Source organism: Pezoporus wallicus, unplaced genomic scaffold (genome assembly GCF_028554395.1).
Source record: "Pezoporus wallicus isolate ANWC-B61680 ecotype Strahan unplaced genomic scaffold, APGP_CSIRO_Pwel_v1 contig_5542, whole genome shotgun sequence".
Classification (NCBI taxonomy): Eukaryota; Metazoa; Chordata; class Aves; order Psittaciformes; family Psittacidae; genus Pezoporus; species Pezoporus wallicus.
In genome coordinates, this window is record NW_026640165.1 from 2132125 (window position 1) to 2157706 (window position 25582).

The 25582-nt window shown below is 40.6% G+C and overlaps 1 protein-coding gene across 1 annotated transcript; it reads left to right on the top strand.

Moving 5' to 3' along the window:
* The first annotated feature begins 926 nt into the window (after nucleotides 1-926).
* On the top strand, nucleotides 927-24424 carry SLC26A4 (solute carrier family 26 member 4). Its single transcript, XM_057417839.1, has 20 exons — nucleotides 927-1170; nucleotides 1462-1601; nucleotides 3769-3879; nucleotides 5466-5656; nucleotides 6826-6990; nucleotides 9569-9721; nucleotides 9833-9915; nucleotides 10891-11038; nucleotides 13456-13569; nucleotides 14347-14424; nucleotides 14624-14719; nucleotides 16030-16136; nucleotides 17483-17552; nucleotides 17871-17963; nucleotides 18067-18162; nucleotides 19088-19318; nucleotides 20788-20842; nucleotides 21164-21309; nucleotides 22032-22115; nucleotides 23724-24424. Exons 1-20 carry the CDS (start codon nucleotides 1016-1018, stop codon nucleotides 23745-23747), a joined length of 2340 nt encoding a protein of 779 aa, XP_057273822.1. The 5' UTR covers nucleotides 927-1015; the 3' UTR covers nucleotides 23748-24424.
* Nucleotides 24425-25582: the final 1158 nt, after the last annotated feature.

Genomic DNA, 25582 nt, shown 5'->3' on the forward strand with positions numbered 1-25582 from the left:
ACTTTTTCAGCCCCAGCCCTATACCTAACCCTCAACTACAGCAGCGCTGCCAAAGAGTTCATTCCCTCCGACCCCCCTCGGGCAAAGTAGAAGCTTCATCCCAGCCACCTCCTGTCATTCCAGGTGTGACACCAAGAGCACGCGGGGTCCGGAGCACTTCTCCTTCCCGCTGGGGCAGCGGGGTGAGCCCAGGGACGGTTCGCAGAGCAGGTGTGGTTTATCAGGCATTTGTGTCTCTGCATTCCCAAAGCTTGGATCATGAGACGCAGCAGCAGGGCTTTGGAAACTGGGAGAAGGCTTCCGTGTGGGCCAAGCGGTGCGTGCGGCGGCTGGTCCCACCCGGTCCCTCAGGCTCGTCAGAACACCGATCGCCTTTGCAGGCCGAGGCCGCCGGGCACGCGGTGGAGGGGTACGAGCCCCCCCACCCGCCGGCGGGGTCCGTGTGCGTGCGGGGTGCCCCGCTCCTCGCGCCGGGGGGCAATTCCCCTGAGAACGACCCTCATCCTGCGCTGCCCCGGGCGGCGGCTTTGAAGTGCAGCCCCCGCCCCGAAGGGACGGGACGGGACGGGACGAGGTGAAGGGCCCGGCGGCCCCCGCGGGACAGGGAGGGTCTCTCCGGCGAGCGCCGGCCCGGGGCAGGGCTTGAGAGGGGCCGCCGGGGCTGGAAGGGGAGGGCGGACGGAGGCGTCTCCCGGGACAGCCCGGAGCCGGGTCTCTCTGTGTTTCCCCGTAAATAAAGCGCCGGGCCGCGCCCGGCCCTATAAATGCCGCTGCACCGGAGCCGGCTCGCCCTACCCCACGCCGGAGAGCAGGCGCGGGCGCAGGTAGAGCAGTCGGTGACCGCGGCGGCGCCGTCGGAGCCGCCGGTTCAGGACGCGGACAGCGCTGCGCCCTGGGGTCGGACCGCGCCCCGGGCTGAGGGGCTGCTGGCGGCCGGGTCAACCGGCGGCGCGGGAGGGCCGCCAGGGGGTGCCGGCGCGGGCCCCGCTAGCTGCCCTCCGCCTCAGGCGGGGCCATGGCAGCGGGCGACCGGGCGGCGGAGCCGCTGGCGGAGCTCAGCCACTACGTGGTGGCGCGGCCCATCTACAGCGAGGCGGGCTTCCAGGACGAGAACGAGCGGCACCCGCCGCTGCCGCCGACGCTCCGCGAGCGGGCGCAGGCCGCCTGCAGGTGGGTCCGTCAGGCGCGGGGCGGGATCCGGGGGGTGCCGGGACGCGCGGTGAAGGGGCCAGTCCGCCGGTAGACCCATCTCCGCTTCCCTCAAGTCAAGGCGGACGCAGCTTCCTCCAGCAGACAGCGCTTCTGACACCGATACCTGCCCCATCCCTGCCTGGGAGACACCACCGTGCCTGTCATTGCGGCTTTAAACGTGCATCGCCCCAGCTCGCTGTCAGCTTGGGGCTGTAGGGGGGCTTCCCAGTGCAGCCCTGCGGGGTATGTTCATCGCTTGTTTCCTCGCAGATGTTCGAGAAAAAGGGCCTTTCAGGTTGCCAAGTCCTTCCTGCCCATTCTGGAGTGGCTGCCCAACTACCGGGTGAAGGAGTGGCTGATCAGCGACATCATCTCGGGGGTCAGCACCGGCCTCGTTGCCACCTTACAAGGTAAAGCGCGGCACATCGGCCCCTATGAGGGAGCTGGCTAAACACAGGGGTGTTATGCAGGTGGAATTACAAATCTGAGACTTGTTATTTAATACTAGATATTAGGTACTATTTTGCAATAAATAATTGATGGGTTTAATTTATTCCTGTTTTCTCTTTGCTTGGCTGGAAGATTTAAATTTCCTTTGATGTGGTCTCAAGATGTGTTTAACTTTTTATTCCAAGGCTTTTACTCAAAGACTATTCATTTTGATATTTAAAATTTTAATTACTTTGTGATAAGTCAGATGGGTCATGTGGCATTATTTCTCTTTCTTGGTTATCTCAGCCTGTAGCTCTCCTGCAGCTGCCCACAGAAATCTACTTTTTGGCCCAACCTTGATATCCACTCTCCTTTAAAATCTGGCCTATAAGGTTGCTCGGGTATCTGCAAAAACAGCCCTCAAGGAGGTGGTATTCACACTAAAAAAATGTATAATCTTGATGGACAGTTACAGCACATGTGTTGTAATAATAAGTTTCCCTTATTTCCTTATTCTATTTATTAGGAAAGAATTTGGTGGATGAACAAAGAGAAAAGTGGCAGAAATAAAATAAGTTAGTTAAGGAAGACCTAAAGGGCAGAACCATTTTGTCTGGGGCAGCTGCTAAGTTCCACTGTCAAAGACAAGACTAGCTATAACCCTGACGTGATCCAGGACATTCATTTCTTTCATCCCAGTAGTGTTCTTATACAATTTTTGTCATTTTTCAGGACTGGGGGAGGTTAAGCTAGGTTGTCAACCCTACATTTTCCCTCAATGGAAATCAGGTGTTTGCACAATGACGCAAAGCTTCATATGGGGAACAAAGAAAGGTTACTCATTCCCAACTAGCCACAAGTATTCCCTACTGTCTGTTCCCTTGGAGCATGCTAGGAGGGCACAGACTGGCAAAGTAAAAAAGTTTTACAGAGTTCTCTTCCAGGCAGAGGGTGACCTGAGGAATAAGAAAGTGATTTGTTCAGACCTGTAGAGAGTCTGTGTCAGGCATGGAATATCTCTGCTGAAGGTAGTGCCCCAGTTACAGGAGTCCCTTGCATTTTTAAAATGGACTGGACTACATATGCTTTTCATATGGCTTGTGACAGCTGTTATGCTCTTACTGTAGCCCCCTCATTTGTTGTTTTTTGTTTTGTTTGGTTTTTTTTTTTTACACTGGGCCTGATTGTCTCACAATTAGATTCCACTTCCAAAACTGATTGCTAAAATAAATACACTGTTTGGTCTCCCACCTATGTATTAATAATAACTAAAAAAAAACAAATTAGTACAAATCTGAATCTAGCTGTATTACAAAAAAAAAAAAAATCTGAAATTTGAAATGATGCAATATGGGGAAAATTGGTCGAAGTGTTTGCCAAAAAAAGAGGCTTCTGGCATTTTGAGGTTCCTGAAGTCCCTAACTCCCAGCAACTGTATGTTGCTTGTAGTCATCCCAACAGTAACGGTAGTATGACCAGGACTTATATTGTTTTGAACTCTGATGGCTTTTGCAGTATCTTTGAGAAAGAACACTACTCTGCAGTGGGAGCTAACCAGGATATGATACTGAAAGCAACTTGTTTTTTCATTGTTTGTTGGATTTGACAGCTTGCACAGGTATACAAAGGAAGACAATGCTAAAGATCAAAACTGTCAAATTTGTGTGATTTACTTTTGGTATTTGAGTTTATAAGCTGATACTGAGAAAAAAAAAGAGCAGCCTGATTTTCAGAAGGGCTGAACATGCTGAAGCATACTTGTAGTGCAATAATTCAGAGTCTGTGCTTGAAATTTCTGTCTATAACTAGGACACTTCACATATCCCTCTTTTCTCTCTAGGGGCTGACCATTCACTCTTGCTACACTGTTCACCCACTTAAACTTCATACCTGAGCCTATGTTTTGAGCTACCTGTACAGGAACATCTTTCAGTAATTACTCATTCAACTACCAGTGTGGGATATGTAATCACTTACCATCACATATTGATAATCACATATGTGCCTGCAACTGATTTACAGACAAAACACATTCTAAATTGTATCTGGACAAAAGGAGTAAACCTTTCTGAAAGTCTATTCTAGACAAGGTAGTAGTTTGTTGAGAGATTTTAAGTCTGACACTCTGATGGTATGCCATTTTAGGTTTGGCATATGCTTTGCTGGCTGCAGTTCCTGTTGGATATGGCCTCTATTCTGCCTTTTTTCCCATCCTGACGTACTTTTTCCTGGGAACATCAAGACACATCTCAGTTGGTAACTGCATGTGTTCAAGTTACAGTGAATTATCTATTACAAAATGTTAATCCTTACTGTGAGCATTCATATTTCCTACAAGAAAACTACTTTCTGAACTGAATTGGCTGTGCTGAATATTGATATTGGTGTGTTTGGGGTACCTAAGGCTTATTTCTTCTCTGTCCAGGCAATCGTGCGTAATAGCTAACTTCAGTTGTGCCCCTGCATGCTTTTTGCTTACATTTATGCTGAAGTTTAAATCTTGTCTTTGGCTAAACTCTTTGCAAGAAATTACAAGATCAAGGCCTCAGTAGGCAGTGTGAACAGACATTTTGTCTATCAGCTAAAGCTCAAGATGGCTAAAACAGCTCTTTTAGTCTTCTCTACAAGCCTTCCTTGCTGCATCCTTTTTTGATCACTGTGGACAATGTCATCTTCTTGCCTGTCGCGGAGACCCAGAACCTGTGTGTCCACTCCAGCCTCGTTCTAGATCCTCACATCAAGGCTATGGGTAAACCTTGTTGATTCTTTCTGAATACTTTCTGTAAAAGATGGGGTTTGTTTCCTGTTAGTTCTCACATTTAAAATTCATGTTACAGCTTGATCACTGAAGTTTCTTTTTCTTCATTTTAATAAAATAGAGTCTTTCCTTGTTCATATCCACTAAGAATAGATTGTTTTCCTCTCCCAAAGCTTTGGCATGATATTATGGTTTTCATCAATTTTCTTCTCTGCTGCATCAATATTTCTGTATGCTTTCTCCACTTTCTTAGCCTCTTCCTACCCTACCTACCAGCTCACATTTTCCATCCAGGTCTGAGTTGTCATGTCCACTTATGTTGACGTTACTGCTTTCTAGATTATCAAATGCTCATCTATGCTTTTTTCAATACTCTTATTCATGAAGTGTCCCCTAAGGTATCTGCAAAATTAATTTCTCCTTCTTTAAGACATTTCATGACATTTTCTGTATAATTTTAGTAAATAACTAAAACAAATATGATTACTTTTAGATTACGTGTTGCTGACACAGTGATCACTTACTCTGTCTGTATCTTGCCCTAAGTATAGTTTCAGTCATCTTTAGCCATTGTAATACCACACTACTGCCAAAAGATGTGGTCCTACCCCTTGCTGCATGTTCCTGCCACCACCATGGTGTTTGGATTCCTGACCATGTAGCTGTGTGGCAATCTGGACCAGCTGAAAACTAACCATGATTAAAAAAAAACCCAAAGACAAAAAAGAAGAAAAATTAAGTAACTGTTGCTTGTAGCTGGATCACCATCTGTTTTGTCTGGTTGTGGTGCTCATACAAGGGAGATGGTTGGAACATGTTGCCACTTTTGGCCTGGGTACAGACCGAAGTTGGCTTAAGCAAAGCATGAAACTGCACCTGTATGAATAATGAAAGTTATTTAAGGAAGGAATTGTATCCTTCTGTCATGTTTGCAGTGCCTGTGGCTCCTGGCTCCCTAATACTACTAATGTACCCCATTTAAAATATTATATGGATTTTCTGATTTAGAGTTTACTTGTCTAGTCTGATAAATGCTTCTTTTTATTGTATATTAAACTTCAGTGTGTTCTGTTTGTCATTACAGGTCCTTTCCCTGTAGTCAGTTTGATGGTGGGATCTGTTGTATTGAGCATGGCCCCTGATGATAATTTTCTCATAGGCAGTAGTAATGCTACAGGGACTAATGTTACTGGGACACTGATAGACACTGAATCCCGAGATGCACAGAGAGTGCTGATTGCTAGTACACTCACATTTCTGGTTGGAATTTTACAGGTAAAATAGTTGGCTTGAAGACACAAGGTTGATACTGCTTTAATTTTAATGGGAAAACACATCATGGAAATATGTACTAGGGCAGAAAGACATTTTCCTGTAGTAAAACACACAAATGAAGAAAAGTAATCTCAAACTCTGACGAGCTTTTGGGGGACTATTCTTCTTATCATAGAATCATAGAATCATAGAATCATTAGGGTTGGAAGGGACCTTAAGATCATCTAGTTCCAACCCCCCTGCCATGGGCAGGGACACCTCCCACTAAACCATCTCACCCAAGGCCTCATCCAACCTGGTCTTGAACACTGCCAGGGATGGAGCATTCACAACTTCCCTGGGAAACCCATTCCAGTGCCTCACCACCCTAACAGGAAAGTATTTCCTCCTTATATCCAACCTAAACTTCCCCTGTTTCAGTTTTAACCCATTACCCCTTGTCCTATCACTACAGTCTCTAATGAAGAGTCCCTCCCCAGCATCCCTATAGGCCCCCTTCAGATACTGGAAGGCTGCTATGAGGTCTCCACGCAGCCTTCTCTTCTCCAGCCTGAACAGCCCCAATTTCCTCAGCCTGTCTTCATATGGGAGGTGCTCCAGTCCCCTGATCATCCTTGTGGCCCTTCTCTGGACTTGTTCCAACAGTTCCATGTCCTTTTTATGTTGAGGACACCAGAACTGCACACAATACTCCAGGTGAGGTCTCACAAGAGCAGAGTAGAGGGGCAGGATCACCTCCTTCGACTTGCTGGTCACGCTCCTTTTAATGCAGCCCAGGATACGGTTGGCTTTCTGGGCTATGAGCGCACACTGAAGCCGGCTCATGTTCATTTTCTTATCAACCAACACCCCCAAGTCCTTCTCCACAGGGTTGCTCTGAATCTCTTCTTTATCCTGGGCAAAGTCTGTGGCAGCAGACTGCAGACCAAGGGACCTGCATGAAACTAAGTGCTAATGGTGCCTATCCTGGAGCAGCTGCTCACACGTTTCTTCAGGTCTCCTTTGTTTCCTCAGATGGCAAAATATTAAGCTACACTAGGTGGTAATGGGGGAATATGGTCCTAAGGCTCTGTATCAACAAAACCAACAGAACAAAGTATAAGATGTCACCAAATAAAGGTGTCCCTTTTTGTTGTTTAGCAAGCTGTTATTCTTCATGGTTTTTCCAGGTAATATTTGGAGTCCTTCAGATTGGTTTCATTGTGAGATACCTTGCAGACCCACTCGTTGGGGGATTCACAACTGCAGCTGCTTTTCAAGTGTTTGTGTCACAATTGAAAATAGTCCTAAATGTTTCAACAAAAAACTATAACGGTGTCCTTTCCATAATATATGTAAGTATGTCCTATTAATCTGTTTTGGTTTTATGGCAGAATTTTTATGTGATTATCTTCTGCATCCATTTCGTACAGGAACTGTCCATGTATGTGGTGGTAAGTATAGGGCATTTCCTTAGTTCTCACTGTCACGAAGATCTGCTACTGTTCATTTATAGCTGTGCAGCTCTAAGTAGCTGCTTTTGGTATTTCCCAGACAGAAAGTCAATTGTCATCTTGAAGGTTTTTTCAGACAGAGCAGGTTTTCACATAAAATTTAAATGTAATTATACAGCAAAACAGTTCTTCTTCTCTAGGTTGACACTTCTGGAGACTACTTTCTGTCATTTCTGTCTTATTGTGGAGGACATTCAATCATTTCTTAACACTGTCAGGTCATCTCCCAAACCTGATTGGTCCCAAGCCTCTTTACTCTTAAACCAGCAGGTCATTCTGGTAAAGGGCATCCTTTGCTATTCTACACTGTAGCCATACTCGTGAATACCTAAAGAAGGATGTGGATTCCCACCATGCGGCCAGGTATCTACTGGTTAGTTAAAGTGAGGCTAAATGCTGTCACAACTCCATTTGTTGATCTTAGAGAAAATGATCAAATGGAGAAACATCTTGGCTGGATTACAGAACCACTGAATTCCTGGAGGTCTCGTATTACAGAATAGTTTCCTTCCCCTGCAAAATTACTGAGAGTTTTGTCACTGCCTTCAGCATGAAACTATCCAGGTTCACGGTATTTTAGATCTTCCATAATACTTCATATCAGAATTACAGATTTCTGAAAGAGGTTGTTCTAGGTGAAAAAATGTGCCCATTCAGGCAACCAGACCAGCAAAAAAATACATTAGACATCTAGATTAGCAATAATAGAATGAATAGAACTGCAAACAGCAAAGCAAAGTTTAGGGAAAAAAATGGTTGATTATTTGGGTGGGGGGAAGTATTATGTTATTGGCCTTTTCAGAATTAATGAAAACTTTTTCCTTCAAAACAAGGAAAATCAGATGAGACAAAGTACTAACAGACTTTACAGCAGACCTGTCAGGGTAATGGACTTGTTAATCCAGCAGGTTTTTCTATCTCTATTTTTTATATTTATTGAAGGGTGATACATTTAGTAGAAAGTATTTTTGAAAAGGAATTACATGGTTCTTCCAGCTCCTGCAAGCCTGAGTGGAATGCTGACTTTTTAGGTTAAAGCTCAAAGCTTCTGAGTTCTTGCAGGTAAGTCATCAATGTGTTTGCAGAAGTGTGTGAAGCAAAGAAATTGTGATTTCTGGTGTGCTCAACCAGTGACTTGCTGCACCAGCTTCAGCCAGTTTTGGACTTGCTTCAGAAGTGGTGTTTAACAAACTGCAACACTAAGCATCCAACACTAGCAGAATCCATAACCCCAAGTGAGGAAATTACTGTTCCCCTGTGAATGGAGGCAGCACAAATGATGGTCAGTGAGAATGGGATTCATGGTAAGCAAGAAGTGGCTTCAGTCACACAATGAAAGGCATCTGATTCAGTGTTTCAGGGAGGCTTCTTTTTAGCTTAGAAAACATAGCTGATTAAGCACTTACTTAGATGTTTTATTTCAACACCAAAGTATGGTAGTAGTGGTACTGCTGCTGCAATCCTCCCCTTGCTTTTAAACTGACAGTTCAGTATTTGGGGAGCTAACTAGGATGCAAGAAATCTATTTCTAACCCATTTTCTACCAGATCATTCTGTTAAAGCTGTTTCACTATGCATGGAATGATTAAGTTTTCTTGGAGATGGGGCAAGTGAGAATTACACTGATGCTTAGGAGAATGACAGAGGTGTATTTGTAGTTTTTCTGTAATGATCACTTCATGTTTTCTTTGTACACTTACTTGCAATAAATAGGACCAAGCAAGGGCATAGCAAGGATACAGAAGGGAGCTGCCTATAGCAGCCCAGTTGTGGGAGTCCTCCAGCATGGGACTGAACTCTGCTTAGAGGGTTAATATACGCTAAGGTGAGGATTAGTGACTGCTTTTCTCAAGTATAGGATTCTCCACAGCCTGGCAGGACCCACATATTCATACTCATTCTCTATATGTCAGCAGTGGAAATAGGAAACATGTAATCCACAGACTGTATGTACTAGGCACGCAGTGAACTAGAGTTTTGCTCATGCATCTGCTAGCTGTCTTTTGAGTAATGAAGACCTCCCTTGCTCCCTTGGACAAACTGAAGAAGACATAGATCTTCCCTTCCTTGCTCCAAATAAGGCTAGAGGTAATAAACACAGGTGGGGCTTAACTCTTCTTACTTAGCATTGGTTTCCTAAGAATCAGGAAGCTGAAGCCCCCTGTGTGAAGCCCCCTTTCTTGCATGTAAACTTTTTCAGTTAAATTCACCATTAAATCCATTCACTGATTCTGTAGCACCTTGACAGTATGTCAACACAGGATACCTCAGCCTATCCTTCAGGAGAGGGTTACTCTCCTGAATAAACAAGTAACTTGGCCTCCTCCAAACCCCCATATATCTTGGATCTTTTAGTGAGTAATTTCACATCCTTAAAGGGGACATGGGCAAGTTTTATCTTGTCATTTTTATTTTTCAGACTCTTATTGAAACATTTGAAAAAATTGGGACCACCAACATTGCAGATCTTGTTGCTGGACTCCTCACCATTGTTATCTGCATGGTAGTTAAAGAAATAAACGATCGGTTCAAACACAAGATACCTATACCTATACCAATAGAAGTTATTGTGGTAAGCAAAAGAGCGTAACAAAACATGGTAACAGATAAAATAGATGGGGCTAGCTACAGGAAGACAAGAACCCTTTTTAAGTTTCGAAACTGTTGTTTTATTTTATTACAGACAATAGTAGCCACTGGCATTTCATATGCTGCTGACTTCGAGAAAAAATACAATGCAGGCATTGTTAAGAGCATTCCAAGAGGGTGAGTGCCTTTGTCTTCTCGGAAATAGGTAATATTTTAATTGACTAAAAATGACAGTGGTAAGAGAAAAGATGTAAAAGAGAAATTGAGAACTGTAACCTGAGTTTAGAACTCAGAGCTGGAGATTTCCTGAGTTTTACTTCTGGCTCTGTCGAGTATGCCACCCAAATATGTTGCCTAGCTTTCCTTCATCTGTAAAATGGGCTTAGGAATGTCTACCAGATTTATGAAGTTCATCTGAGAATTAATTGCTTCATAAAGTCAATGTATGACTATGGGAAAATGTGAAAAAAAAAAACCCACCCAAAAGAAACCCAGAAAAAAACAGGATTTTTACTAATGGAATTCTGCATACATTTAGTTTCTGTAGACCCAAGTTATCCCTCCCATTGTGGTTCATATTCATGCTGCTAATATTATCCCAATCTTTCTTGCTACTTCTGTAGTCATAAGAGCAAGGATATTGAGGATTGCACTGGTAGAGACTTTCACTTGAAAGATTCAGAGCACTTCACAGTAGTAACCTTCACATTCCATTTGGTATTCAGGGCTTGATTAATTAAAATTTGAGGAAACACAGTAGGAGATAAAATGCTTTTGAGATCTTCTGAAGAAGTATGTTAACAATAGTATGAAGTGTCATTAACATATTTATGTAATTCATCATACTATTCAATACATCCTTTATTCAATGCTTTAAAAAATGTACTTTTTCACTTTGCTATCATAAGGCCAAATCTCAGTCATGCTGAGAACAATGAGAGCTTTGTTGCTGATTAATAGCATCAGGATTTGGGAGAGCTAGATAAGCGTGTTCTGTATGTCAATGGGCTGTTTCCACCTTTTTATTAACTTGAAACATTACACTTCATATTATAAGCAACCTGTATGCCTCTGCCTCAAACTCCTTGACAATTCTAGTAAGAACAGAATTTGATCAAAGATGATAACACTAATGTATTTTCTAAATACTAGATTTTTGCCTCCTGAACCTCCAGATGTCAGCCTGTTTTCCCAGATGATAGCAGCCTCCTTTTCTATTGCTATTGTTGCTTATGCTATTGCCGTATCTGTGGGGAAAGTATATGCAACCAAGTATGACTACACTATTGATGGAAACCAGGTATGTATAACCAAAAGAGTTTATAGACATACTGAATATAAGTTCTGTTTCATGTAGCCAAATGAAAGAACATTATCCACACACATTTTCCAGGCTAAAGCTGAAGTCTGACAGGATAAATTCTTTCAACTATTGGGAAAAAAAAAGCTGAAATGGCCATATATTAACTGAGAAATTTACCACATAGAGATGAGCCAGATGTGCTGTATCTTAAGTATGGGCTTTTAATGAAATTAATTCCTTTTGCATTGCTTTAGTGACTCAAGTAGCTCTGAAAAGGTAACTAAAGCTAAACACTGCATAGGGGATTTTCTGGTGATGTCAAGTTGACATGGCCAGCTTTAGCAACCTGCTTTCCATTTCCACTTGTGAGGCATATTTTGAGGTGTGCTTCTGGGGTTGAGGGGCAATGTTAAGAAGTTCCTCTGGACAGCTTTATTTAGTCTTAGGCTCTGTGAAGGTTTTGTATCAGTTGAACTTTTCAGTTAGGGCATGATTTTATCCCAACAGAATAAATTGTTATGCTTCTCAGCATAACACCAATTACATCAATATAAATGTACTTCACCTGTATAGCTAAGTCCTGCAGCTTCACAGAAGTAAATGCTTACTGGCATATCCACATCCTTCAATAACTGTCTGCATCAAATGGCTGAATTGCTTTAATCACTGGTTTCTAAAGGCTAGAATGTCACTAGCTGTGCATTCACAAACTCTTAGAGGATTCCCGCAGTTGTTCAGTGTCTTCACCAGGGGTTATGTGACTTGCCCGTGGGTGTGGGAGTGAAAATGTCAGAAAGCTTCCTTGTCCTGCATTTGTGATAATTTTTAATTTTATCATTTGAACAGATGAGAAAATGCACTCACTACAATAAATAGATAAGCTGAGTACTTAGTTTAACGTGTCCTTTATTTTAGTACTAATGGATTATATAAAAATTGATCTTGGAAACACTTTTGCAGTATGTAACACAATATACTTCTGAACACGATGGTCACTTTACAATACACAAAGTTCACATCTGGTAACACTTTGATTTAAAGTTGCCTAAAATCCATTGACTTTCAGTTTAATAAATCTGAAAGAGTAACACGTGTTGCTGGAACTGCTGTTTATGCTGTTCTTTTGAGGAATATGCTGTTCTGCCAGCACTGATGTGCTTCTAAGATATTAATCAAATATTGTAGTAGTAGAATTACTGTCTACAAAAGCAAAGTGCCTTCCTTTCAATACTCTACTATTAATTTTACACATAAAAAAAGTTAAATGCAGACATGAATGATGGACAAATAATTTACTTGAATAGGAGAAGTCAAAATATCATAGCAGCAGGTAGTGAAATAATTTTGAAGGAGAGGTCAATACTATTGTCTGCCAGTGTTTTGTCTTCATATATGCATAGACCATTAAGATCTAAGAACAACACTTACAACATTAAGATGTAAGAACAATACTTACAACATTTTCTTGCAGAGCACAGCTGTTTACATAGGAATAGGTCCTTCTGTTAAAGAATATAACTTCAAAATCCTGCTTTTGTATTTGGAGCTTAATGAAAAGCTTACAGGAAATTTCATTTCAGAGAAAAGAAGGGAGAAAGCAAAAAACAAATCTTAAATCGTATGTTTAAAAATTTGCAGTGAGTGAAAAGTTCTTGTGACTCTGTTTGCTTGGTGAAAACAATGTTTCTGTCAATTATATGGGGTTGCAGGCAGCTCCCAAATGCCTCATTTCCCAGCAGAGGAATGGCCCAGATCCCAGGACATAAAGGCCCCAGGGTCCTTGTCACTTGTGCAGAACAACCAGCATCAGTAGATGCCAGCATCTGTGACCCTGGGGCAAATCTATGAGAACACTGCCTGGGACTCAGCGTGAGTTCATTGGGATGTTCAAAGTGAAAAACTTCTGGCTCAATACCCTAGATGTTTTCAGTGAAACTGTTTTATTGCAAAGTTCCTGATTAGTTCTACTAATAATACAATGCTTTGCATTAATGAAAGGCTTGTCTAAACTCAGACTTTTGCACTGATTAAAATTATTTGTTTAGCTGATGATGCTTGGGAGTTAAATTTATAGAAGTCCCATTTCTTGATGCAGTTACACCAGTGTAATTGTTAGAAATGTTAGGTTTGATGACATTGATGGAAACAAACTTTAAACGTCTTTATACCAAGATGAGTATGTGCATGCCAGGGAGGGTCTATCAATCAACTTCATTGTATTGGTTCCCAAACACAGGTGGTTACACTGGCACAAGAGGAATTTGTGTAAACATTTAACAGCTATTACTAATCCATACTCTTCTCAATATTACTGTGCTACTACTTTATAAACTACTGTACAAAATACGGTCATTCTCCATTGCAGAATTATCTTAAGGCATCTGTATTTACAGCATCATCCAATTATCTTTCAGGAATTTATTGCTTTTGGGATCAGCAACATTTTTTCAGGTGCCTTTTCTTGTTTTGTTGCAACTACTGCTCTTTCACGGACTGCAGTCCAGGAAAGTACAGGTGGAAAGACTCAGGTAATGACCTCTTCTTACTGGTACTGTGAACAGGTAAATTTAATCTTGTACAAGGCACAGCTTTCATATTGGGTTGAAAGTAGTCCTAAAATGATTGTGTTGCTGGCACGTGGAAAGCCACAGGTATCTTAGCTAGCTGCTTGTGCTCTGGTAATGAATAATTTTTACATGAGGGCAATCAAGTTTTACATGGCATGAATTACATTAGGGGTCAGAAATGCTTCAAGCTTAATTCCCTAGAATTTCATTCCCGGTTAAGGGACTGAATTTGTCACAGTAGGAATTCAGGATGAGGGAGGAAGTCCTCTCACAGCTACCTATGAGATATTTAAGCTCCCATGTGCTGGCCTGAGCAGCCCTACTATTTGCCATTCATCATCTGCCCATGTGCTATCTTTCTCATGTTGAGTAAGCTATGCTGGTTTACAGTACTATAGCTTTGCATTCTTTAACAGAGGCGAGCAACACGTTATCCAGCAGGCCCTTTTCTGGCTGACACACAGACTCTGCTCCTTTCATTTGTCTCTGCAGTGCAACCCTTCCAAGAGCTACTACCTTGCCTGCTGTTGTTTATTCTACCTGCTTAATTGAATTCTGTGTTAGCTGAAGTGTATAATGATGGCCCATGTGTGCCTAAGCACAATGGCAATTTGGCAGGTCTCCTTGTTCCTAAAGAAATGTAATGTGAAACTACTCGTGCATTTTCCTGTGTAATCGTAGAAGCAGAAGATAGAGTCTTAATAAGTTAATTTCCTATAAACACTCTGTTCCTCGCAGGTTGCTGGTATAATCTCAGCTGGGATTGTTTTGATTGCCATTGTTGCCCTGGGAAAATTGCTAGAGCCCTTACAAAAGGTACCGTAACTGTCCTCTGCAGTACAGTCACCAGCACCAATCAGGCACCCAAATGCTCAACTTTGATGGGCAGGATTAATAGCCCTGTTTAAACTATGGTGACTGACACCAGACAAGGCTCTGGTTTAGAGTGTTGAGTGCTATCTTAATATTCATCTCTGCTTCTGAATAACACTTTTTCATCATTTTTTCCTCACAGTCTGTGTTGGCAGCTGTAGTCATAGCTAACTTGAAAGGAATGTTCATGCAGGTGTTTGACGTTCCTCGTCTGTGGAGACAGAATAAAGTGGATGCTGTAAGTAACCTATTTTTTCCTTTTTTCCTGAATGTTGTCTGGTTTTCTTTTTGCCTTTTAATACCATCCAAACTTCTCTTTACTACCACATACACAGAATTTTTGTAGAGTTCACATCAAGTAAAAATTCCCCAGTTTAGAGTTTTACATAGTGTTCTGCTTATCTTTTTTATTCCATATACTTCACAGTAAGGGTTCCAATCAGGGTATTACTGTGCAGTGATGACTACTTCATAGCAATTACCATAGTTTACAGCACTCTTGTGTTGACATGGCTTGGAAATCACAATAAAGATGGCTTGTTGACACCTTCACCATTCTGCTTTTATCTTTTGCACAGTTTAAATGGGTCAGAAAAGGTGACCTTTTCTTAATTCATGCACATATATTTATGTTGTTACCACACTAGCATCCCATTTGCCTGGATAATCTCAGGTAGTCCTCAGAAAATATGATTTCTTGTTGTCGCAAGACTAACCCAAGCTAGAATGTGGATTCATTTGGCATGATAAGGGATATATAAACAGGATTTTCTCACAAACCATTACACTTGCTCACATCCAACTGTGTTTTCTGTGGAATAGACTTTGAGTGTGGCTGTTAGGGCAGGAAAAGATTGCATGGAAAGTAATTTCCCCATGCAGCACTTACTGTGCTTAGTTTTACAGTCATTGGGCAGTACCTGTCTCAGGTATATTTGAACAGTTTTAGTCAATCATTTAGTAGTTTTCTCCATAGGTAAAAGATCCCACTGACTGCAGTGAGAAGTGCAGGCACTCAGATTTCTGAAAGATTGGGTCCACTGGGTGTTCTGCCTGGGCAGTGATGTAGGAAGGAACTGAGGAGCCCACTTCAGCTGTTCTGCCTGAATATTCAGTGGAGACCTTAGAGAGTGCCGTCAACCTGTTAACATGAAATACCCCTTTTTGCAACAGTTTGATTCTCTCATAGCACTGAGGAGCTCCCTTTCCTCTCTATGTGTCTGCAGATGGGGCATCTTACAGTATTTTACATCTTGGGAAAGTAAATTTTTTCCCATTTCTAATGAAAGATTAACAAAGACCGCCACCATTAAAAAGAAGAAAGTACAATGGTTACCTGCATCTCCTTTAATTTCACTGAAGTAACTGCGTCCTTGAGAACTGTTGGGAATTCTTTTGTATGGAAGTTAGCTACTTGCCAGTGTGCTATGATCATCTCCATAGTTACATTTTTCTGCTACTCATATTGTCTGGTCTAGTGATTCTTCAGTGTGGCCAGGAGTTATATATTACAATTAAGAGACTTTAAATTTGTTACTTCCTCTCCAGGTGATCTGGGTTTTCACATGTGTAGCATCCATCATTCTGGGACTTGATTTGGGATTACTTGCTGGCCTTTTGTTTGGATTGCTGACAGTTGTGCTGAGAGTTCAGTTGTAAGTAACATAGGATCAGAAATAATCGTTGTTGTTATACCATGAAAAAGGAAGACAATATGCTGAAAAGCAAGATGATTCGTAGCACAAAATCTGCTTGGGCTTACAGAAATTGTGAAATCTGTTCTTTAGAATAAAACACTGTCTGTGTGCTGTCACTTAATTACACTGATAAAAGAGAAGCTACATTATTTTCTCATTATTTTTTCTATATCATGGTGGGTACTTTGGTGTTACTTAGCCATACGTTATTTATGCACCCACATAATTGAGTTCTAGAAAGGACAGGAATATTCCAGATCAAATACAAAAAGATGTATGAAGGGCTTCTGTAATTAATTGATCATGATAGTAACTCTTAGTATGTAACACTAGAACAGTATGTTGCATATACCAATAGCCTTTTCACTTATACTGCTTATACAATACTGAGTGTATGCCTGTGAAAGGAAAAGAAAGCATGAGAATATGAGAAAAAATTGTTCTTGTGGCTGATGTGTTGCTGCTCAAAGAACACATGGTAGTGGAATGGTGAGAAAAGATGGCTTTGCAGAATCTTGTTTGGCCATCATGTTACTTTTCATTGATCTTTTCTCTGAAAATGCAATATAACTCCTTTCCTTCAGTCCAGAGAGTATGGTTACCAGCAATACCAAAGGACAGTTGCACTGTCAGCAAATGCATAAAAATAAAGCCTTGCAGGAGTTGCCACATGATAGTAGATTATAAAAAATGGAATTTGAAGAGCCTCAAAACCCCCAAAATTCCCAAATTCAACACAGATATGTGAAATTAACATTGAAAGGAGGGTGAGGCTTTACAAACTTCAAAACAATTTGCTTGAGCTGTTAAAAATATGTATGGAGACTGCAAAATATTTTGATTTGTTATCAACTGAAGTAAAAAATTAAAAGGGCTGGACAAAAAGTTGTAAGGTGAAAAGAATGTAAATGTCTTGTTTCAGTTGATTTGAAACAAAAAGGGATCAGTTTTTTCAGAGTAAAAAAAAAAAAGTTTTTTTCATTCAAACCAAACTAATCTGCTTTTAAAGCATTTTTCTGGTTTGGGAAACAAATGGAACAAGTTCTTCATTCAGCTCTACATAAAAATGGTGCAGCAAGTAGGCTAAGACCATAGTACCTTGTCTTTGAAAAGGACCATTCACTACAAATCAGAAAAAGACAGTGTCACAAAGCAGATAAAACACTTTTGCAATGAGACTTAGTCTGACAGAAGGCAGCAGACTACAAGAGTCTAAGACAGTTTGTATGCAGCACTGCATTCAATCCTGTGAATGCCTAAGCACGATGTTTACCTTCACTGTCTTTTCTTTTTGTTCCTGTTAGTCCTTCATGGGGTGGCTTTGGAAACATTCCTGGCACAGACATCTACAAGAAGGTCAAGGACTACAAAAATGTAAGTCATTGCTGAGTTGTCTCCCTTCAGTCTACAAGCCACTGTAAGACAAAGTTGTGCATGTTGTGGACAACTTGAATTTGGAAGTGGAGTGCTCAAAGAGAACAAGTTTCAGGACTGAATTCTGGATCCAGACGGTTGGTTCATATCGCATGCTGGGGCTGTAAGCTTCTGAAAACTACATCACCTCAATTATCAGCAAAGATATGCCATTATTTTGTGAATTAGATATGTAGTTGAATTTTTGAAACACTTGAACTGCTTCTTATTAGCCAAAATATGGTTGTTGCTGCTTAACCTTATATTCTTCGGCATCAGGTTATAGAACCAGAAGGTGTGAAGATTCTCAGGTTCTCAAGTCCAATTTTTTATGCTAACATTGATGGACTGAAAAGCAGCCTCAAATCCACAGTAAGTGATAATGTGATGGATTTGGATGCTTCTTAAATGTCTTTGGGATTTCCTCAGAATTTTATCTAGGTAAAGTTAAATAATTCTGATACTTTTTCTGTAGGTGGGATTTGATGCAGTCAAGGTATATAATAAGAGACTCAAAGCACTGAGGAAGATACAAAAGCTAATCAAGAAGGGGAAATTAAAGGCTACTAAGGTAAGCTGGTTTTAGTTTCTATTATTTCTGAAATGATTACTGTTAGAGCTTATTACTTGAGCTTTAATTATGAGTTCCTCTGTACTCATCTCTAAAATAAAGATGGAAAAGTGTGACTTACTATGGTAGGAAGTCTAGGATTGCAGAAGACTTAGCAGAGCAGGACACCTATTGCCAAAGACCCCACAGGTCCAGGCAGCTCTGACAGTCATAGTGTTAACAGGAGTGGAAGCAAGAGATTCCCTGATCTTACCTCTACCCCTCACCACCTCAGATTGTCTTTGTGCAGTAAAAATGCTGTCTTTTTCATGGGTACATGTTCCTGTTATCCAGCTTTTGATGCCCAGGTAAACGTATCAGTTTGGCCAGTAGACATAGCCTTCCATATCCTCCTTAAAAGCAGCAGCCACTGCGGTATCACAGGTTTCACTCTCCAGCAGCAGTTCCTATCTGAATTCCCCACCTGGGACTTGAAACTGCTTGATTTTATAGAGTCCTCTGTGCACTGTTACACTTCCCTGTTCTTCGATGGGGTCATCAATACCTGGTCTGCTGGGCACCTGGGACCTTCAAGACTGGAAAGGGAGTCCTTTCAGCATTGGTGGCCAGCAATCTTGAGGCTGGTACGAAGGAAAAGAAGAAATCTGTTTGGCTTTTTTACTTGGTTCACAGGACCTTCATGGTCTGAGAATGAGGGGAAGGATGAATACGTGACGTGCTTAGTCACAGGGAATGGCTGCTTGCCTTATAAAGTGGTGATAGTTATGCTAACCACATTACCAGGGGTCGGAAGCAGGGGGTACTGGTCATAAATATCCATCTTGCTCATTCCTGAAATGGAAGGTATCCCACGGAAGTATTTCCTGTAACTCCAAAACTTTTTCCATGGTTAAATACTATATTCCATATATTGTCTGTGCATTAGAATGGCATCATCAGTGAGCCTGGTGTTAATAATGAAGCTTTTGAGACTGATGAGGAACCTGAAGACAACCAAGATCTTCAAGTTCCCACCAAAGAAGTAGAGATCCAGGTGGATTGGAATTCAGAACTCCCAGTCAAAGTAAACATCCCTAAGGTGCCCATCCACAGTATCATTCTTGATTTTGGAGCAGTAACCTTCTTGGATATTGTGGCTGTGAAATCAATAAAAACGGTAAGGGCAATTTTTTTTCTGGGGTTCCATGAAAATGAAACTAGTCATTAGTATGTAAATCAAGAGCTGAAGTTAATTTCTGGGGTTTTAGAAGTCTGTTGTTGAAAAATACCTTCAAAACTCATACAGCAAGATGCAGAATATTGGTGTGTGCCTATTTTACATGGGGAAAAAAATTAAAATGCATTAAAAGGACAATATGAAGGTTGCATAGTCAAGTAATCTAAAATTAAAACTGCAAAATGTGGTCCCCTTGTATGCATATGTTATGAAATATTTTAGTGATGTATTTTCTTTCCACATGCCTCCTGCTTTAAGCTGGGCACAGGATGATGCTCACTCAACACAGAGGTAGTAAAAATTTCATCCTACCATCACTTTTTGGTCTTTAACCACAAGATTTATTTATTCATTCAATATTATTTAAATTATGACGGAAGGAAGAACGATTCATTTCTTTATAGGGTTTTCTGTGGCTAATATCAGAGCACTTCATCAACATTCATTAATTCATCTTCAAACACCACACTATGTAAGGAGATAATGTTCCGAGTTTAGGGAAGGGTAAATGAGGTGAAGAGATTAAGGCCAAGTATTTCCAGTAATTTTTGGTGTCCTGTTGCAAGTATGTAGGACCAGATTGTTCAGTCTTTAGTCTTTTGTGATAGTTTGTAAGTTCAGATTGGATGTTTTCACTAACTTCATTTTGCAATTGTGACTGCTTAACCTATCTATAGACCAGACCTTAGATTACCAAGACTCTAGTTTATCAATGAACAAAAGGGGATGGAATAAGCAATCACCTCTGAAAACACTGTTCTAAGAGACTGACCTGCCACCAAGGAGCCAGGGGTAGAATCCAGTGTCCCACTTTTTAACTACCTGAAATACAAGAATGCTGTGTACCTTGCTTCAGCCTTCTGCCTAGTTTTGATTCAGTTCCAGCTTTTGAGACAAACAAGATATGGGGTCCACAGACATGATTCTTTCCATATGCATCTTTTTCATCCAAGAACAGGTCCATCTGGCGCATCACACGAGGAAAAAATCTGTGCAGACAAGTTTGCATGTGCCAATGAAAGATTGTATCATATCACAGATACAGGGGGGAAATAAAGCTTGCTCAGGCCCACATGGTTCTTACATGATTATTCATATTATGAAAATGGAATGAGAACCTTAATAGGCAGTAATGGTATGCATGTGTAAAATTGATAGTTCCACTTACGCAGTTAAAAATAGGAAACTTCAGCAACTTAACTACTGATCTTTAAGCAAAGTATAGCAGTTCCTTATTTACCATGAACAGGCAAAACATACAATTTGGAATGAAGACACTCAGAAACAAATGAAGTGTGTGTTTGTGTGCCTGTACAGTACTTACACAGACATATATACATGTATGTATTTTCTCCTTACAGACTTTGTCCCTGTTGTAAACTTTTTCCTTTCTTTTTTTTTTTTTTTAGATAATTCGGGAGTTTGAGAGAATTGATGTGAGGGTGTACTTTGCTTCATATCAAGGTAAACATCCAAGTATTTCTACTACCATTTGTGCAGAGAATAAAGTGAGGATGAGAAGGGATGAGACAGGATCTCTACATGTGTCTGTGGGAGCATTTGTTCTAATAAAAATGTGGATTATGACGCTGATAAACATGATGGGCTGTGGTGGCACACAAAGAATGGTGGGGTTTAAAGGAAATATGAAAAGTAAAAGTCAAGACAAAACTATGATTATTTGGCTGTACTTTCGATTTCTGATAGCTGCAACCATGTATTTTGACATTTATTTCTTAAATTACTTCAAATTGTATTAATCTGTTAGGACTTTCTTTTATTCAGACAACCTTATATCTCAACTGGAACGGAGTGCCTTCTTTGATGACACTGTCAGGAAAGACATATTCTTCTTGACTGTCCATGATGCTGTGCTCTATATAAGGAATCAAATGACATACAGTGAAAACCAGGATCCTATATTTGAAAAGGTATGCAGTAGTACATTTCCCTTCCGTCATTCATTCTTGCAATTTCCATTATAGCAAGGCATGACTGAAAATTAGCCATAAAGCTGTAGTAAAAAAAAAAGTGGGAGTCTAGTAAATTGGACAGCTTCTCTAGTATGTGAATATTTTTCAAAAGAAGGGTCTGTCAACCTCAGGACCTTGTTAGTGGAAAGAACACGAGAAACAGGACATATGGAGAACACTTCATCCTAAGACACATTTTATATTTTCTGAAAACTGGCAGCTGAAGAACTGCCTTAGCTGGAGCTTTGAGCCATTTGCCACAGATGGAGTTTTATCAATGTGTCTGTCATACCCCTTCTGGAATCCCTTTACATATTTTAGCTTCACACTATCCTGTATAGATGGGTTCTGTAATTTTAAATGTGTTATATGACAAATATTTCCTGTTTGTTTTAAGCCTGTTGGATTTCTGTATTGTTAGCTGCAATGAATAATCATTCCCTGCTTTCTTTTCCACGCTGTTAATAATTTCATATACCTCTGATCAAAGCTGAAGAGTCCCATTCTGCTCGGTGTGAGTGTGAATGGAAGCTGTTCCTCACTAGTGTTCATGCCTACTGCCCTTCTCTGTGCATTTCCTAGTTACATTCTGTGTTTTAAGATACTTAACAGTAATAAATCAGTTTCAATGATACAGGCAACACATAGCTCATCATGTTTCTTAATTTCTTTCTGTCAAGATTTCACTCATGCAGGAGTCTAAACAGTCCATAGAATTCACAGAAACAAGCCGGCCTGATGATGAACTTGATGTTCAGGAAGAGGTATGCACTTTAGAACTGAATGTGTCTATTACTTATATAATACTGCTGGCTTCACCCCTTTGTTTGTAGCACTGAGTCATGCTGTGAGACTATGACAGATGAACAGAGCCCTTAACAGTTTTTATCTCCATAAATAAATAACCTCTCTCAGTACATGAATGTCAGCACTTAGTGGAAGAAGTCTTGAGATATAGTAGGTTATATGTGCACAAGCATCTCCACTGTCATTTTAGGACTACTTCTGCCTTACCCAGGCTTACACATAGATAAGCATGAGTTAGGTCCCTAAAAGAAGACTTGGTAAGGCTTGAGGCTTCTGAGTCCAAAATTATGGTCAACTTCTCCCCTTCATTTCTTTTTTTAACACAACAGACACTTTCTTGCGCAATCTGAACATTTTACAGGAAGCTGCAGCAAAGCAGTGTACTGAACATAACTACCATGCAACAACATTCAACAATACCATTAAAGCAATACCAGGGTATTTTGTATTTACAGGTTGCTGCCAGAAAAGAAAGTAGCACTTACTGCTAAAGTAACAGCCAATAAAATAGCACAATCCACTTACTCAGAAAAGGGAGATTGAGCTAAATGCCCTTTTATAGCTTGAGGTGATACATCAATACCTTAGAACATTCCATGATTACAATCTGTCCCTCCTATACTGCTACTGTGATACTAGTCAGAACACTATTCTTTATTCCTGATCTGAAATGGGGCAGCACCCTGTGCTTGGCCTCTCTGATCCAGCAGCAGAAATGTTGTGATCCTTCTCTTGGTGATGCTCCAGCAAAATGCTGCAGCATGGTTGCTGTATGTGTGGGATGTAGAGGTTCCTGGAAGGAAGATGGTAAGAGGAGGCTGTGACTGAGTAGAGGTTCTCAGCATCACCTTGCATTGTAGTTTCTACTACAGCATGAAGTCCCATAGGAAATGTAATCTTGGAAAGCAGATTGGTAAGAGGAGAAACAGACCCTAAGCAAAAGCCTTCCAAACTTCATCAGGGCTTGGTCACTTAATTGGGATACTTGGTATCCCTGATTCACCCCTTCCTCTTTTGATTGGTACAAATATTGCAAGAGACGCAAATATTATTATCACTAACATGGGGAAACGCACTTTCCACTCCTCTGTAAGTCACAGTGCAGAAAAGAATGAAGGGCTAAAAAAGCTAGAAAGACACCATGATTCTGAACAGAAGCATTTGAGAATGGAAGGCCAAAGAGACTTTAATTCTGATTTCTATTAATGGGATTCATTACATGTTCGTATTACTGTCATTAAATAAGAAACCAGGCAAAAAACTTCCAATCCAAGGCCAAAGAGTGTTCTGAGAGGTTTCTGTCCTCCACCTTTATAGCCATATTTTGAAGGTGAGAGCTAGTAACCTTCAGACTTGCAGCTCCCTGGCTGAACTGTCCAAAGCAGACACAAGTCAGAGAGCACCTGCCCCAGAATAGTTAACTTTCTCTGCACTTTCTCTGAGGCCACAGTGAACTTGGTTAATTTTTAGTTGGCATATACACAAGCATTTCATTTTCCAAGTGGTGTGTACTCAGCACTAACCATGGCCTGTTTCTTTCCACCTTTTCAAAACCATTTCACTAGGCTATGCGCAGACTTGCTTCATGAAGATGGGCTGCTGGTATTGTCCTACCTGTGAACTCACAGTATTTATCCGCCAGTACTATATAAGCATTTTCTGCAATGAAACCAATCTTTGCACTTCAAGAAAAATCTGATTGTTTGTGTGAATGATACAGATCTCTAGAAAACTCTGAATTTTAGCTCACATTATCCTGGAAATATTCTGGACCTTGATTCAGCAAGCACTTTCCCATATGATGTATTGATGAAAAAAAATGAGAAGACCATTACAAAAGATGTACTCAGTTTTGCGACTATTCAGACAGAAGGTGCATTACAGTGTTTATCAGTGTGAACAGGATGAAAAAACTGCTTTGTGGTCTACCCAGGAGAATTGAAAGGACCAAAATCTTTGGATGGCAAGCTTTTTGTTCTGTATTTGTACCACACCTAATGAGAAAGCAGGAATTCTAGCTGGCCAAGGCTTTGGATTCTTGAACATTAGTGTGAGCATACCTACTGACAAGTCTTGATAATGTTTTCTGAGCAATTCCTTAAGTTGCTGCAGGCTGTTTGATAGCTGAAATGGGCAACAGATGAAACAGTCACAAAAACAGAAAACAACATTGAACTACTATAAAACTTTAAATAGGATTAAGTAACCTTTGAATACAGGTTCATTAGTTCTGTATTAGTCCCATTATAGAAAAATTTGCACTACTATTAATGATCATCCCTAAAACAAAGTATACACAGAAGATTATTTTGGTTATGTATCTTTCATTAAGAGGCAGATCACGACATAAATTAAGGAAACCCTTAGTCCCCAAGTACTTAATGGAATCTGTAGAACAGGCTGCTACTGAGTGCAAGTGAGAAAGTCAAAACATGACCGAGTATAGAAGTTTGTGGGTCTATTTTTAAATGGAATAGAGGATTTTATTTAGTTTAATAGTTATATTTTTATATAGCATATTTTTTCTTTTAATCGTCTACATTAAACTGCTGCTGTTCTTTTACATTTCACAGTCCATAATGCACAAGTGCAATAATTGACAAAAGGATTTGACCTGCAAAACTTTAATCCTTACTTTAGGGCTACATAAAAAATACATGTAGGAAATCAATGTTCTTCCTTTTAATAAAGAAGAAACGCTTTTTGATGGAAAACAGACTGCTACCTTTAATTTTTTTAGCACTATATTAATTTTTTAAATGCAGAAACCCTTGCATGGTTAGGGAACAGATAGTAACAAAAGTATAAGAAACATCCAGGTATAAAATCCCTTTTAAGTTTCACAATGTGGGCTGACTGGTTTCAATATGTTCACATATTTAAATCTCCTTATTTGATTACATCAGCAAAATTTTCATATATCCCACTGCACAGAGAAGATTTTTGCTGCAAGTAATGTTAGCAAAGACTCTCGGGTGAAAAGCTAAGCACTACATAAATGATTCCTTAAGGACCTAAGTGAACTCCATCAAAATCAGTGAAAAAAAGAAAATCCAATAAACTCTGTCAGTCAGTATCTTAGAGAGTAGGTAACAGCACCAGACTGACATCTGTATTCTCTAATTGACACAAAAACTTCAGCCTTCATGACAGTGAAGTTTCTCATTTCAAATGCAATACAGGATTGAATTGAGGTGATACTGATGTTCCAGTCTAAGCCTGCGAGATTCAGGTCTGTATTCAGAGACACATGCTATCTGCACGTCTGTAGGCACCTCCACAAGCTGATAATGTGGCAAACCAGGCTGACGTGCACCTCCTCAGATGGAAGCATTAATTGCTCTTTACACTAACGCTTAGGCTCAGCTGTTCTTATTTGACAGGTCACACTTTTAGCACTGCCTGTTCTCTCCCTTTCCATTCA